The sequence below is a fragment of the Pipra filicauda genome, unplaced genomic scaffold (genome assembly GCF_003945595.2).
Source record: "Pipra filicauda isolate LSUMZ 115617 unplaced genomic scaffold, ASM394559v2 scaffold21_size4447388_pilon, whole genome shotgun sequence".
NCBI lineage: Eukaryota > Metazoa > Chordata > Aves > Passeriformes > Pipridae > Pipra > Pipra filicauda.
The window spans coordinates 595,659-611,644 of record NW_024104332.1 but is presented as its reverse complement, the minus strand read 5'-3'; the positions used below and the strand labels follow the sequence as shown (position 1 = coordinate 611,644).

The 15,986-nt window shown below is 44.1% G+C and overlaps 1 protein-coding gene across 2 annotated transcripts in view; it reads left to right on the top strand.

The window, feature by feature from the left end:
- SPAG16 (sperm associated antigen 16) overlaps nucleotides 1-15,986 on the top strand; it is a 380,760-nt gene that overhangs the window by 363,482 nt on the left and 1,292 nt on the right. Inside the window, exon 16 of one of the 2 annotated variants that reach the window (XM_027735647.2) lies at nucleotides 13,535-13,849. The exons of the other annotated variant lie outside the window; for it this stretch is intronic. Within the exon in view, the coding sequence (XP_027591448.1) occupies nucleotides 13,535-13,707 (173 nt within the window). The 3' untranslated portion in view covers nucleotides 13,708-13,849. Of the gene's footprint in view, nucleotides 1-13,534; nucleotides 13,850-15,986 lie in introns of those variants that run through there. 2 annotated transcript variants of the gene reach the window in all.

Below are 15,986 nucleotides of genomic sequence, written 5' to 3'. Positions count from 1 at the left end.
AGAACACTGAGGTATTCACGAGCTTTTTTTGAGTAAACCAGGTGGAGACAGGAAGGTTGCAGAAAATTACATATTTAGATATGAAAGATATGCTTTGGGATTTGCATTCAGTTCTTCTCAGATCTTACAAGCTAGAATTACCTCCTAGCACCGTGAGTTTGCCAAAATATAAAAGCAATGAGAAAAGATAATACAGTGGTGGAGGACACTGCAGTCTTCCCTCTTTAGGGGACCATGACAGCCTAAATATTAGCTGAAGTCATCCAGCAAATGAAAGGTGGATGCCTCTATTTGACAGGGTTGCTCTGGAAACCTGGATTTAAATGAAAATAATTTAAACTACCCATACTTATGCAGTCCTAGGAAAGGGATGGATTGGACTTACAAAGCCCTGTCTCCATAATTTTTGTGTGTAACTGGCTCTATGAGCACAGAAAAGAGCAACCAACATCTCTAAGCAATCAGTAGTATTGCAAATGGCAAGTTCAAGGAAATGGAACACAGTTCAGGGGACATTTTATATCTTAATCTGATATATGAGAAACTACTTGGGTCTAGAAGGGCATTTTAATTTTGGAAGCTGTTACTCATCGTGGACTTAGGCTTGAAAGAGCAGCTGGTCTGCAGGGTCTGAAACAAACTCAGTCAGACCTGACCTATGCTGGCTTCTCAGGCGAGGGATGAATAATCCATAAAGAATTAAAAGTATTTTCTGGCTGTGAATAAAAGCAGCAATGTACCAGTCAGTCCAGGACAGCGAGTGAAAAACAATTCATATCTTTCAGACACTGAAAGCACAGGAGTCAAGAGTGTTAACCCTGCTGGAAACCTTGGCAGGGAGCTCTGCAACGAGCTGCCTTCAAGGTACCATAAATCTGCAGAGCCTCTAATGTATCCCACAATTACCTCTGTTGTTTATTTAACTATCACTTAGCTGTAGTATTACAAGATATTTCATGTATACCTGGAACCATCAGAGCTATATTAACTCAGGATTCCTTTTAAACGCTCTGCAGCTACGTCCCATTACCTCCCCATAGATTTTTATTGGATGCTATCCAGAGGTTCAGTGTCGTAAGTGCCGTTGTGACAGATGCAGCATTCCTTGCAGGGAGCACTGGCAGCCAGGCCACATTCCCTGACCGTGTTCAGCCTTCCCCTGAGGAGAGGGGAGAGCGCTTTGGCAGCGGCAGGCGCGGGGCGGCCCCAGGGGGTGGACACTGAGGTACCTCCCTGGTTCAGTTGATGTGCACAGAGCCAGATCTGCTGATGGCTTCCAGCAGGAACTAGGTGATCTTTAAGGTCCCTCCCAGCCCAAACCATTCCATGATGATTTATGATTTTTTAATAATGCCCAGAGGCTCCACTGGACAAGCTGTAAGAGTTACCACCCAGTTGGCCCAAGGAGATTTGCTGGACAAAGCAGTGATGTGGGTTTCTGTTGCAGTGGGGAGCTGAGCCCCGGGGAAATGAATGGAACTGTGCTGGCAGGGAGCAAGGCTGTTATTGGAACTGATCTCCAAACTCATCCTACCTCTGCCTCAGCCACAACTCTGTTGATTCTCTGCTAATGCACTTGTGGGGTGTTCATGGATTCATGCATATAAAAGTTATTAGGTTCCTGCAGCAAATGTTCTTTGGCAATTAAAGCACTAAAGACCTAAATTTTTGTTCTCTTCTCTGTGAACAGAAACTCTTGGAACATCAATACAGTCACTTAAACCTACCTAAACATCCACCTATGGTGGCTTACCTGACTCACACCACCTGGAAGTATGTGCTTTGCTTATCACACTCTTTGTCCTTGGAAAGGGGTTTCCTAAAGCCATAGACGTGTGGCTTCTGTGGCACCGTGTCACACTGTGTGATCCATTTGACTGTTAGTAGTAGCAGAGACTGCTATATCTCAGGGCAGCACCCTGATCTGGGGGCTATAAAATCTCCTCTAACAGCTTTGAATTTATTTTTTTTTAATCCGAGTGTAATGCTAGAACAGGAGAGATTAAAAAATGCCAATTCCAGGATAACCGTTGGTCCAGGAACTAGTTTGTTCACTCTCAGTGGGGGACAACAGCAAAGCAGGAGCAGGATTACAGATGCTCTCCTCCCTGTGAGAACATGAGCATTTAAAGGCCAGGGACTGTTCTGGTCTGATTTACTCTTGTTCTTCTTCTCTCAGTTTCATTTTAATAGTGAATCAAAGTTTTGTATTAAAGAAAACTTACTGCCCACTGAGCTCATCTGCTCCATGAGTACACCTAGAGACAAAAGGGTCCTGGCACAGAGAGGTTTATTTTAAGCAGCTGAGTTTCACCTACGCCTGTCACTGAGTAATTGTTACACCTACTACAGCTCCTCTCTCCAAAAAAAAAAAAAATAAAAAAAAGAAGTCACAGAAGAAAGTTTAAAAAACACTATATAAGCTTTGTAAAACATAAAGGCTTCATTTTACAAATAGCACTCCATGGGTAAGTGAGCCAGCTAACCTCTACGATAGATTTATGCCAGCAGCATCTTCTAGCATGGGACTCCAAGGACACAGAAGTCAGGATTTCACAGTAGTATGAGGCTAATGATTAAAGTATGTGTGATGGTAGGCACAGTAACAGCCCTGAACGGGGAAGCACCCGCCTTTCTCTTAGGTGTTCTGACAGCCTGATATTAAAGACCTGCAAGTGTCAGAAGATGTAGGAAATCAACTGGCCTCTTTGACAGATTTTACAGCATAGTGTTTGTGCTGTCAAGGCAGTGAGTATGACAACCCAAGGAATGACAGTAATAGGAATGCTTAGTTAAGGGAACAAGCTGAACAGAGATGCCACTGTTGACAATAACATGCTCATGTTAAAGGCAGCCTCTTTGAGCTTTTATTTTGAGAAGATTTTATTAAGCCCAGTTTTCTGCTTGTTTTGTTTTGTTTTCAGAGTCTTCCTGTGTGTGTGTCTGTCTGTTTTTACTACCATGGTAAAATACTATTTAGTTGTAATGTGGAAGAAAGATAAAAGTCATTCTGCAATGCTCTGTTTCACTTATATTATTGCCATAGTGTAGAAAACATCTGAAAGCTGCATTGATTACAATTAAAAACCTCTGATTTTTTTATCCTGGGAAGTTTATAAACAGACAAAAATAAAAAAAACCTTAAGAGTTGTTAGAGCTGATGTTTGAGATTTGGCTACCTAAAAATGAGATAATTTGTTCAAGGGAGTCATGGAATGAAAGGAAAGTGGGGACCTGCAAGGCATATTTTATCCCACTCATCTCTTTCCAGTCACCACAGAAAATGCCCAAACAGCTGCAATAGATGGGGCACAGCAAAGTCAGGAGGGTAACCTCGGGCTAAGCTGGAGGCACACACAGCACAGGCCACCTTTCCCAGCTTTCCCAGCCACCTCGGCAGGGCTTTAACCAGCCCCACATGAGCCTCCCTCTCCAGGAAGCGTTGGGTAGTGAAGGACTTGACAAAAACCAGAATCCACGTTACATTAGATCAGCCTCTAAGCTTGAAATAATAATGATAACAACAACAGATCTTTAAGGACAAAACAGAAGTGTTTCCTGATCTTATTTGCTAGGAAAGACAGATGAGTGCAAAAAGCATTCGGAATCTGTGGTGTTTACCCAGAGGTTCTGCTCTGGGCTCATAAGGGCACCAAACCTCTCTTTCAGAGGTAAACCTCTCATGTTCAGAGGTAAAACACTTAAGCAGAACATTTTGAGGTAAAGCAAACTAAATGTTACTTTTCCTCAAAAGTGCTTTTTCTCTGAAGTAGTACTTTTTATGACTCCTGCTTGAACTCTGGAAGTAAACTGAAGTTTGGCTTCCAGGTCTGTGTAGGCAAACCCTTTGTCTGTGTCCACCTCCATCTCTGGCTTTGATCACCGGCAGTGGTTATTAGCTGTGGTGTAAGAACTGGCTCTGAGGGTCAAGAGATTTGTATAAGAAAAGAAAGTGCTAATTACAGTCCATTTCAATAAGCTTAGAAATATAGCAGAGACAAGTCCATTATCTCAGAGTTAATAGGGTTACAAAATGTTGACGATGCACACGATCTGCTTTGCTATCAAACGCTACTGAAATTATGGATTGTTGCCACAGCACGAGAGTTGCACCAAATGATTAACACTTGGGTTTAATAGAGGTCATTGCCTATGTAAGTCTGACTTTTGGTGGTATTTAAGCACCTGGAGATGGATGCAGGTGCCTAGTTACGTTTTCAGAAGCTCTGGTTTACGCATCTGCCAGCAGTGCAAATGAGGGAATTGCCTTTGAAAATTTCTTTGAGGTGCCTGTTTGCGAGTTTTGGGGGGGATTTTTTCTCACCTCAGCCGACTGAGAGTGAGCTGTGCAGGGTCCCTCTGTCAGTGCCGAGCCCCTCTCCTGGGATCACTGTCTCAGAGATGCAGGGGAGTTCCCCTGGAAAGGGAGTTTTTCTCACTTGGAGCTGCAGAAGGAGCCTGGATGAACTCCCTGCTCAGCTCGGTTTCCGCTGTGGGATGGCAAGGTTAGATGAGATGAATCCCACTCCCCGTCAAAAAGCGATTACACATCTGGTCATTCCTTTGGAGTTAATGGAAAGGATGATGCATATGCTGTCCAAGGGAAAAATAAATCACTGTTCACATCCTGGTCTCATCTTCTGTAACACAAGCATATCCATCTTATCGTTTGAGAGAGGAAGGAGGATCAGGGAGGCTTTAACTGAATGACTGCAGGCATCTGAAAGTAGGGAGTGAGGAAAGGAGAAGGAACAGAGTGTTCATACAAAGGTTATCTTCTATTCTCTGAATGCTTTTAAAACAGTGTTTCCATTAGTCAGAGATATAGTCCTGCATACCTGGAATTTTTCTTTTTTTTATACACTGCTCAACTTCACTGAATTCTTAAAAGTGAGACATCCTGATGCCTAAAATACATACAGCTGCAGTCAAGGAGGAAGTTCAGAGGAAAGCACCCAAATCTGTATTCAGGGACCTCACTTGTAGCAAAAACTAGAATAATTTTCAATTTGTGGTGACAGCAGTTTTGCTGTGACTTAATTTTTCTAAGTTATCCCATCAGTAAGTTTTATTTTTCTTAATGAAAATTTTTATTTAACATAAGCGTAGCTGTTGAAACACCCAAGAAAACAGCTAATGTGTTATGGAGATAATATTACATGTACCACTGCACTTGATATGCTACTTCCAATATGTAAGTTTAACAGAAGAGAAGAACTTGTTCTTCAGAACAAGATTTTAATGTGAACCTTAACCATGCTCTGGAGCATTTGCCATCACATAAAAAGTCATTCAGAAAGTTTCCTTGCAAGCAGAGCTTCAGCTTGGCAACCTCTGCAGATAATTTTATGGTGATTTATTCCTTTTTGAAGAGCATCAGGTGATACTGATCTTTACTCTTTTACTCCATTGCTTTCTTAAAATGTGACATTTTTGTCATGTTGTTGCCCTGGGCAGCACAAGCACAACTACAGCAACACCATTACTGCTGTCACCTCGGGAGTTTCTCAGCCAGCAAGTTATTGCTCTGGCGGGCTCCAGGCAGCTCCCCAGTGACACAGTGTCACTCACACCTTCCCTGGTAGTGGGCATACAAAAACCAAATGCTGCCTTTTGGGATGTCTGATTTTGGAACAGCGCAGTGGGACTGAGGTCCCACACGTTGTAGCAATCCAGGGATTTCTGCCAGAATGTCTTGGTCCTCATCTGTCTTTTAATTCAAGGTAGATTGACTTGGAAACATAGACCTACATGTGTGCCCACACACAGATATTCTAGGTAACTCTGAAAACTAGACAAATGCCTTCCTATTATATGCAGAAAATATTCTTCTTTGGTAGCAATTTTCATAAAAAAATCCAGTCCTTGACAGAAGAAGTTTCCCCTTTATTCCCAATATATCATTTTTAATATATTCTGAATATATATTTAAGCATGCGTTATTAAGACATTCAGAAAGGTTTTGACATCTTGAAGCCTCTGCTCCAAAAGTTTCTGCTTTAATACTTTCTGCTTTGTTTTGAAACTACTTTAAAAATCCAAAATGCTACCAAAAGACCAACTAAAATGTAATATAAACAAGCTCAAGTCCAGCTGAAAGGGAGCTTCACACTAATGGTCTGGGTCTAGAAATCCTTATAAAAGGGCTTTAACTTTTTTTATATAAAGGATTTTCTTCTATCAGATAAATGTTTTCTTTGCTCTGAGTAACTTTGTGGTGATATCTTGCTTGAAAAAGGATTTGTTGAGTTCTGAGATCTGTTCAAGCTCCAGGAATAATGCCCCTTCATCTAGGTCACATTTTCCACACAGTAAGTGTGTGTAAGTAAGTAAGTAAGTAAGTAAGTAAGTAAGGGAAGTGCTCTTTTTCCATTGCTCAAACATTACTCCACACCTTTACCCTTTCGAGGGAAATGTGTAAGGCCACATCCTGCTGCACACTCATTTATCATCCAGGCCAAATCTCTCCATGCAGATTTTTAAAGATGCAAATTGAATTTCTGTTAACACATTGCCTGGGTAATTCGAGATTTTCTGTGTTCCAGGGGAATCACTTTCCACCTTTGTAAATGTCTATTGAATAGTTTGTCTAAGAAACTTCTCTGCACTTACTTTCCCGTTATTACCTTCTTCTAGTACTTGGGTCTAGGAAACCTGCACTCAATGTTCCTACTCAGCCTAAAAAGCTGCTTTTCTCTTTAAGAGCTCTGCCTGTTAGTGTACTGCTAAAAGACAAGCAAAAGGGAATTTGCTCATTTTAAGACCTGGTGCTGTAACTCATTAGTGCAATAATGGATGTGTTTGTGATCCTGCCGTCATCTAAGCTCATGACTGCACTGAATTGAGTGACTTCACACACATAAGCTGAGTCACAAGTGAGATGAGCTAATTTTCCCTAATACACTTCACCAAATCTATGTCTATTTAAATACTTCTAAAGTCACTAGAGAGAATGACAAAAGGATTTTATTTTGGTACCAGTATATTAAACACCTGTATCAGCAGATTCTTGGACTGCTGCTGTCTTTCCCAGCTTGCCTTTTGGTCTCCATTACTGAGCATATTTAGTGAACTGCTGCAAGTAAATTACAACCTGCTCAAGAGTATTCTTCTACGCCCTTTCCCATGGAAGATCTAAATAAACATGGTGTGAAGGCAAAGGGAGGAGGGGATCACCATAATCTCCAAGAGAGGAATATTTAGGAGGTTTTACTCACATTTGAGAATGGAGGACTTACAGCAATGTCAAAAAAGTGCATTCCTAAGCAAAAGGTAGTGTATGAGAAATAGTCACTATATCAGTAAAGCAACTCAGTGCTTTCCTTCCATGTGCCAGGTGAGGATCCAAGCCCACCCAGTTTGCATTTCTCCCCAGCACAGGCGATGCCGACTCAGGAGCAGGAGGTCCCACAGCCCCACACTGTGTCCAGGCTGGGGCTGCACCAGGACAGTCGTGCTGCTCTTGGTGTGCTCTGGGCACCTCAACAGCCTTGGTATGGGGGGGTCCTGGCACCACTATGTGGTGCAGTGCATGGGCAAAACTCCAAATCCAAGTCCACTCCTGCTGCCATAACACAGCAGGCAGTGTGATCATGGATATTTAAGTTTATAATTGTCTGTAGCCTTGTCCAGTCTGATCTATCTGCTGTATTCCTTGTTGTGGTTGGTTGTTTTTTCATTGTAGTGCAGGTTATTCAAGGCAGGAACTGGGTTTTTTTGCCTTTTACACCTCCCCTGAGAGGTGCCCCGTTCCTAGGAGACTCGAGGTTGAGTGATCATCATGATGATGCAAATGGTGTAGCTCCAATAATGAGAAAAGATCTTAATTCAGGGGGAATGGAATCCATTAGGGCTGTGCAATTTATAACCTTATCAGAGGAAGAGGCATTACTGTTTAAAAGGGAATACAAAAGAAAATATGTTTGATACAAGGTGTTGTGTAATGAATTAGTAGCCTTTGGTAAGTAAGGTTCAAAAAATACCCGTCTCTTAAAATAAATTCCATTGACTAACAGTTATGGGCCAAAACTAAGCTAAATTACATTCTAACTATTCTTGAACAGAGTTTAAAAGTTCTGAGTAATGACATTGGTTGAACCATTAATGTAAATCCTTAAAATATCAGTAGTTTCTTGATACTTTCCACTTTGGGGCATCTTCGGGAAAAAAACCCTACACAACAAAATCAGATGCTGCTCTACATTCATAGGAGAAATCAATGGATGGGATCAATATTCCCTCCACAGGTAATAAATGCTGAGAAGCATTTCTGTCTATCTAAATTGATCCTAGAGAATTCTTTAAATTGGTTCTGATGTGTATAAAAACCATTTCCCTATTGATCAAAGCTTTTCTTGCTTTCTTTCTTTGATATGTTATTTCATCTCTGCCATCAAGAATGGTCTCAAGCTTCTCTATGCAGTTATGATAAACAGAATCTCTTAAATCCACACAAGGTTATATTTTTAATGAAACAAGAAGTAACTGGGTTTGTCTGTGAAGATGAATGCCTTGGTTACAATTAGGCAGTGCAATTATTTTTTAAACTGGGAAAGTTACCATGTCTGAGTTATTTGAAAGGAAGTCTAAAGCAGCCACTGTACTTTTATTAGAAGGAACTGTCCAATTCCTGCACCTCGACTGATCCATTTGCTCTGGGAGTAAGAGCTGCTGGGACAGAGAGGAGAGTTTTCGATCTGTCACTGTCCTTGTTCTGCTCTGTGTGTGAGCAGAAGAGCTCACATTGTTTGCTGAGACTTTGGAAAAAAATTAGTTGGAGCTGGCAAACAGTGCTAGTTATCAGTTTGAATGTCTCAGCTACAGACAGCTGTGGAGTTTGTGACTTTCGTTACAATACTATTTTATTAACATTTAAGATGCTAGACTCTTTTAGAAACATTAAGTACTTGTCTGCTAAAACAGGAACGTTCAGAATATTAGATAATGGAATGTTACATAATTTGTAAATTAATTTGCCTGAAGAATAGTTCAGTGCTTCAATGTGTCTATAAAGCACTTGCCAGTGAGGAGGAGTGGTGGTGGTCTGTTCCAGAGATGACACTGTTTCCAGCTGTTTGAACATGTAAAGCAGTGCTTAGTGCGGTCTTGGCAAGGTCTCACTCAAAATTCATTGTACAAAAAAGACAATAATCATGGCTGTAATTTCTGTTAGGCTCTTACGAAATATAAATTGTCAAACTGTCTTTTGACAAGTACAGGTTTCGTTCCCTCTACCCCAAGTAATTTGGAGCCATCAACCCAGCAAATTAATCTTGTCTAGTTCTGTCTTCTGAAGAAATGCAGTAACAAATTAGATTGCTTCAACACACCAGCACTATTTTAAATTTATTCACCAGTTCATATTAGGAGGTGGATTTCATACTGTATTCACAGGAGTGGCTTTGGTTCATTAGGATTTGCACAGCAGCACAGGTATGCAAAGTTCCTTGCAGATGAGAAAAAGCATGTTGCTTACTTATATCTAACACAACTGAGCTTCACTGAATGCAGTAACTTTGCTTTTAAGCTCACGTTTAGGTCAGTGTGGAGACTCCAGTAAAATTACTTCTTTTTTTCTTTTTTTTTTGCCAGACTCCTGCTTTTGACACTTTATGGTTATGGCCTTGCTCAAGCCCATAACGTTATGGGTCTTTGGAAAATTTACAGGGATGGATTTCCATAAAAAGATAATTCATTTTAATTACCCCATTCTCCAAAGTTGGATACCTGTCTTAAAAGTAAAAACAAACAAACAAACACAACCAACCAAACAAAAAAAACCACACTAAAATGTTAGTATCTCTTCTGAGGTACTAAATGATTTTTAGGGTTCAGTTCTGGTCTGAAAACAACGTAGGGGTATGGTTTAAGTAGCAGGAATCGTTCATCTAGAAGGAAGTTAGTGATTTTTATTGTTTTAAGTACAAATGTATTTCAGCCCAAACAACAGCACTGCATTTGTAATTAATCAATGCCTAAACCCAAGAGTGTTGCCAGTCTGGAAACGGCAGCCTGGTGAGGCAGCACATGAGACCAGGAACAGAGCTCTTCCCTGTAGGACACTGGGAAACCTCCAGCAGCAGCTTAGTCCAGTTCTGGGGAGAGACAGGGAGCAGAAGGGCACTGATTCCTCAAAGACAAGTCAGTCCAAGGAGAAAGGTGGAGGGTTCAGAGACTCCATGTCCCCCTCAGTGCTGCTCCTGACAGCTCCTGTGGCTGCCTCCCAGCTCCCACGTCAGACAGGATTCAGAGGAGCATTTTCACAAAAACCCTGTTTCACCATCACCTGGGGGTAAGTTGGGACCTGCCTCAGCTCCAGATTCCTCTGTGGGTCCCCAGGGAGTGAAACAGCAGCGGTATCACAGGCTCACTGTGAAGCCTGAGGCTCGCACATGGAGAAAGCACCATCAGCCAAGTACATTTTAGTGCACAAATAGGTTTTTTTCTGGGCTAAGCTGTCATCTCTCTTAATGATTCCTTGCACAGAAGTTGTTTGTACTCTTAATTGCCTTTGCTACCTTTCTTTACCTTTTCTAACTCAGTGCATCCTTTTTGAAGCAAGTGGCCAGATGGTCAGAGCTTATGTTATTCTAAGGACATAATAGGGGTACATCAGAAAAATTAGTACCTGTGTTCTAGCAATGGGCAACAGCAAATCAGCTGTAATTGGTACAAAGGCTGCTGCTGTAGGCTCTCTTTGTCGTGGCAATGTGCTTTGTCATCACTCCTGTCTCCCAGGTTGAGGAAGGCTGAGTTTAGGACTGGCCAGAGCAAAGCGTGGGTTTAGCTCCCCATGTTGCCCATGTGGGAGGTACATCAGCAGATCCAGAGCAGCTTCTTCATGAGCTGGAGACCTGGAGGCTGTGAGATCTACAGGTCAGAAGCTTTGGAGGCTTTGTATCTTCTAAGCAGAAACTGTCCATCTCAATTCAAATCAGCCTAACTGCTGAGTTCAGTGAGTTTGCACAAACCAGCCCCACCTGACAGCTGGGTCAAAGGTATGAAGAAAAATTTATCTTCAGGCTTTTCTATTCCTGTGAGTGTTATATCAAAGTGCCTTTGTTAGTGACAAGTAAGTATCCTTCATTAAAAAAGAGCTTTGCATGACAATTATGTAGTAGTTTTTGTTTGCTTTCCTAATTGGAGAACATTTTGAAAGAGCAATAAAACACAATTTGTTCCCTCTTTCCAAAGCAAAACATCTCCTTTTGGAAGGAAGGAGGGAGTAAATTTACATTATAATGAGCAAATTGTTATGAGCCTGTAGATCAGGGTTGACATAAAGGGTGACGGAAATGAGATGTTCTCATTTTGTGCATTCCCCTCCCCTTTTGCTTGCATTTGCCTGTGGATCCTGCTGCTACTGAGCAAGGAAGTAGCTGTACTCGTGGTCAAGGGTAGCAACAAATCACAACTGAGGGAACAAAAATTCACATGAAAAAAGTCATTCTCCACCAGGGCTGCCTTGTGCATCTCAGTCCTTTCCCCAGTGAGTACTCACGTTGGAGGTAGGTGCAGGTTACTACTGCACCTTCTAGCCAGTTGTTTTTTACTGTCTCTGTTTTCCCATTGGTTTTGTCCATTCCCAGTACTGTCAGAATATTGGTGGGATGAGAGTGCTATTGTTTGGCTTCAGGCATATGACTTATCTAGAAAGAATTCAGAAAAATGCAGAGTTGGGGTCTGCTCCTGCCCTGCTGCCAACCCGGGGGGTGACTGAGAAGCCTAAGCTGTTGTCTTAGTTGTCACTCTGTCCTGCCCTTACTTTCTGGAAGGGAAATGCAGCTGCCCAAATCTTTTCTCCTTCCTGTCCCTCTCTTTTTGTGACAAGTGGGTTCGTAACTTGTTTGAGCAGCTGAGAGTGACATTAACCCCCTGCCCAGCTGTTGCGGTGTCAGGGCTCCAGGTGAAATGGCATTTGTTTGGCTCCTAGAGAAGTCATCCAGCGATTGCCTGGAGAGTCTGGCTGCAAGTGAAATCCATATGCAATGCTTCTGTCAGCAAAGACTTGCTGGAGGAGAGTTTATAATAAATATTCACATCTGCTGCTTTGGACACTCTAATCCATCCTACCGATCTTTGCTGTGTCAGGCTTTGTTCTAGCTGAAGAAGTCGGGTAGTTACAAAGGTTTGCAAATAGGGCATATTTATCATGGTTAGCTCTACTTCCTAGTTCCCGTTCTTGCACACATATCCAGGACCACACCAAGCATAACTTGTGGTTAAATAATCTCGGTGCATTTTTAAGGTGTTTTAGGCTACGTGTTTCCTTTGATAAATGGAGAAATGAAGCCATCAGATCTTCATGGGCAGAGCAGAGAACATCATTGTTATGACTTAGTTTGAATGGAGGGACAGGATATTCCCTGGATAAACTGTTCATCACACAGGCACACCCAAGGCCCTATGGTTCCCATATTGTTAAAACTGGGAGAGATTCCTCCATACTCACTTCTGTTGGGCAGTATGTTCCCATTGGCCACTTGGTGAATAACCTGAATGACTGAAAATAGCAAAATATCTCCTGTTTTTCATAATCTTCCCCAAAATGATGACCTTGGTGCCAGACTGACTTTGTCAGTGTCCATATTAATTATTCTTCTGCTGGTGCTGTCTGCTTTCAGAGAGCAAATCTTGATACATAAAAAGCTGTAATCATTTGGAGGGTATATTGAACTTGCTCCTAATAGAAAAAGGTGTTTGACCAAGATCATGGCTGGCAGTAGAGTGATCCTGTTGTTGGTAGGGCCACATCAGCTTTAAAATGAGTGTATTGATCTCCCTTTTTTTTTTTTTTTTTTTTTTTTGGTACGTGAAACTCATGATTATTATAGTTCATTTTTAAAGGAGAGAATCTTTATCTGGGGGCTAGGTAAGTAAGAGGTGCTTCAAACATATCACCAGCTGTTACCTCTGCTTTTATTTAAGGATGAAGACGATAAACTTATAAACAAATTCTGCTTCTTTTTAAGAGTGATGAAAACTGAGTTTGGTTCGTAAATAAACACATGGAAACTGGGAACTCCTTAGAACCTTTTTTAGGTTTTCTTTTATTTTTTTCCTATGGTTAGACCCAATTTGATACTAACAATGTAATTATCGTCGGATTTTTCCATAAGGATATAAGGGAGCAAGACCCTTAGTTCAGTTAGAGCCTGACCTGGAAATTCAGCTGAAAACTCGCATCTTCATGTCTAACAGTGGTACAAGAAAAGCAGCACTAAAAGCATGTCTGATGTTGATACCTCCAGGTATCAGAAGAGCATCTACTTCTCTGGTGCTCAGTCTGTGTGTCAGAATCTGGGCTTGAATAACTGTGTCCAAACATAAGTAAAACAGCCGTGCTCCTAATGAGGAGAACACTGGGGTCTCCAGATTCGCTTCATCGCTGCAAAATCCAATCTCACCGTTATTGATCCGTCCAACAGGAGTACACGTGGGGGGGGGGGTGTCTTTAAAACCACGACCTCAGAACTTGAGCGCCGCTCTCTTGCGCGGCCTTTGCCAACCTCGATGCCTTTGCTCTGCCTTGCAGGTGGCGTGGTGGCCCTGGGCAGCAGCGACGGCTCGGTGCGGGTGCTGCGGCGGGACGCGGGGCAGCTCTCGGCGCTGCGGGGCCCGGGCGGCGCCGTGCGCTGCCTGCGCTTCCACGGCCCGCGGCTCCTGCTGTCCGCGGGCGCCGACGGCAGGCTCTGCCTCTGGACCTGAGCGCCTCCCTCGCTCGGCGCTGCCGGAGAAGGCCGGGGCAGCACCGCGCTGCGGGCTCGCAGGCTCATCGTTAATGTCTGCGCCCAAACGGAGCGTTATTCGGCGTTTTATCCAAATAAACCCCCCCCAGTTTCTCCCTCTTTCTGTTGGCCCCGCGTTTTTCCCCAGCGCCAAGAGTCTCTCCTTCGGTGGTTTCTGGAGAAACAGCTTTACAATGACGCCTAATGACAGCGCAGCCGAATTGCAAGGAGATTGATTTTTAATGTAGCACAGCACGAGACACGGGAGCCGAGGCGCCCCTTCCCCAGCGCAGCCGCCTGTGGGAAGATGAGGCGAAGTTTCCATAATGCGGCCATTGGGGATGTTTTCCCGGACACCGCCGGGGCAGCGGCATGAGCCGGAGCTGGGGATCGCGGAGGGGCTGAGGGGAGCCCGCCTGAGGGGAGCCGGGCTGAGGGGAGTCCCAGCCGGCGGATCTGAGGGGAGTCAGTGGATCTGAGGGGAGCCGACGGGCCTGGGGGAACCCGCCTGAAGGGAGCCCCATCCGGCGGCGGTGAGGGGGGAGCCGGTGGATCTTGGGGGCTCCGGGCTAAGGGGAGCCCGGCTGAGGGGAGCCCGAGGCGGCGGATCTGAAGGGAGCCACTGGATCTGAAGGGGGAGCCGGCGGCTCTGAGGGGAGCCGAGAGCCGTCGCCCCAGCTGGTGGCGGGCGGGGCAGCGGCCGGGGCGGGGGCGCTCCGCCCCTGTATCATTTTGGGGTTTTTTTTGTTCCCTGCTCTTCCCTCTTTCTTCTCCCCCCTCCCCCCAAAAGAAAAAATTAATTGTAATAAGAGCGGGCAGGGAGCTGCGCGGCGCGGGCATGCCCGGCCCCCGGCCTGGGGAGTCCCCGGAGGGGAGCGGGGGCTGCCCGCCCGCCGGGCGCGGGGCTCCTCCGCCCGCCCTCCCCCGCCTGCCTCCCGCCTAACCCGCGCTCGCTCCCCCCCTTTCCCCGCCGTGGCAAAGCTGGAGCCGCAGGAGATCCGCCGGGCACAGGGAGGGGACAGAGATGGGTTGTTTTCTCACACCCCCCCCGCCCCGAGACCTGAGGAGATGCAGCCCAAGTTCGCCGCGATGACTCTGCTGCTGGCACCGGGGATTCTCCGCGGCATCCCAGCCTCCGGACCGCCTGAATCCTGCTCCCTCTGAATCCTCGGCGCCGGGTTAAAGCTTAATTCTCATGTTGTGGTTGCTGGGCTGCCGCGCTCCCCTGTCTTGCGATGGGAGGTGGAGGAAAAGGGATTGTCCGTGAGTCAACACCGAAAACGTGATTAGGAGGAACTGCTTTCACTAATCTGTTTCTAACCTTTCAGTCCTTGTTGGCCTGTGACCCCTCTCAGCTTTCAGATCGAGCCTGATTAGGTAAGTGTGAATTATTCACTTGGGGTGAGGGAAGGCAGAAGGAAATGTTTTACTCAGATTTACCCACGATTATGACCTCTCTAACTGAGGAGAAATGATGAGAAAGTTCAAGCTGTAAACTAATTCTGAGCTGAGCAGCATTTGTTTACTTGTTGAAATCTGTCCGTGCAAGACGTCTGCAGTCTGTCTGATTTCCAAGATCGCTTGTGAGTTGCTATGGGACGTCTCGGCTGCTGTAGCAAAATACAGTGCTCTTATTTATGATCTGTGGAGAACTTTTACATATATATATATATGTTTTGGAGAGCTTCTTCATCAAACTCGAACAAATTCTCTTGATTGTTTCACATTTCCTCAGATATGAACTACTTCATTTGCTTGATTTTTTTTTTCCCCCTTAAAATGCCCACAGATCTGCAATGTTGCAACCTACCTGTAGCATTTAGGTGGGGAGATTCTCTGCTCTGTAGATATGTAAAGCAGCCGTATCTGCAGGAATCACTTGATATCCAAACAGCATGTTACAATAGATATTGCTGATAGGAGTAACAACGGGGTGCATAGTCCTTGTGATGGGAACGCAGCTAGTACTTCAATTAAGAAGATATCTTTTTGAATTTGATAAAGCTTGTGTAATATCCGGTGTCTCCCTCTGTTGTGGCTTTGGAAAAACTGCTTTGTCAATAGGATCCCTTAGCTGTTTCTCTAGGATTAAAGCTTTCTTCTGCTGCTGCTTTTTTGCATCAATTAAGGGAGAATTAATTGCTGAACATCTGCAGTCCACCAAAAATCCCAGTGCATAGGGAATATCTCTCAGAGGGTTGGGAGGGAGTCCGTGTTTGCCTGTGTGTGCAGGTTAATGCATGTTTGTGGATACTGTGT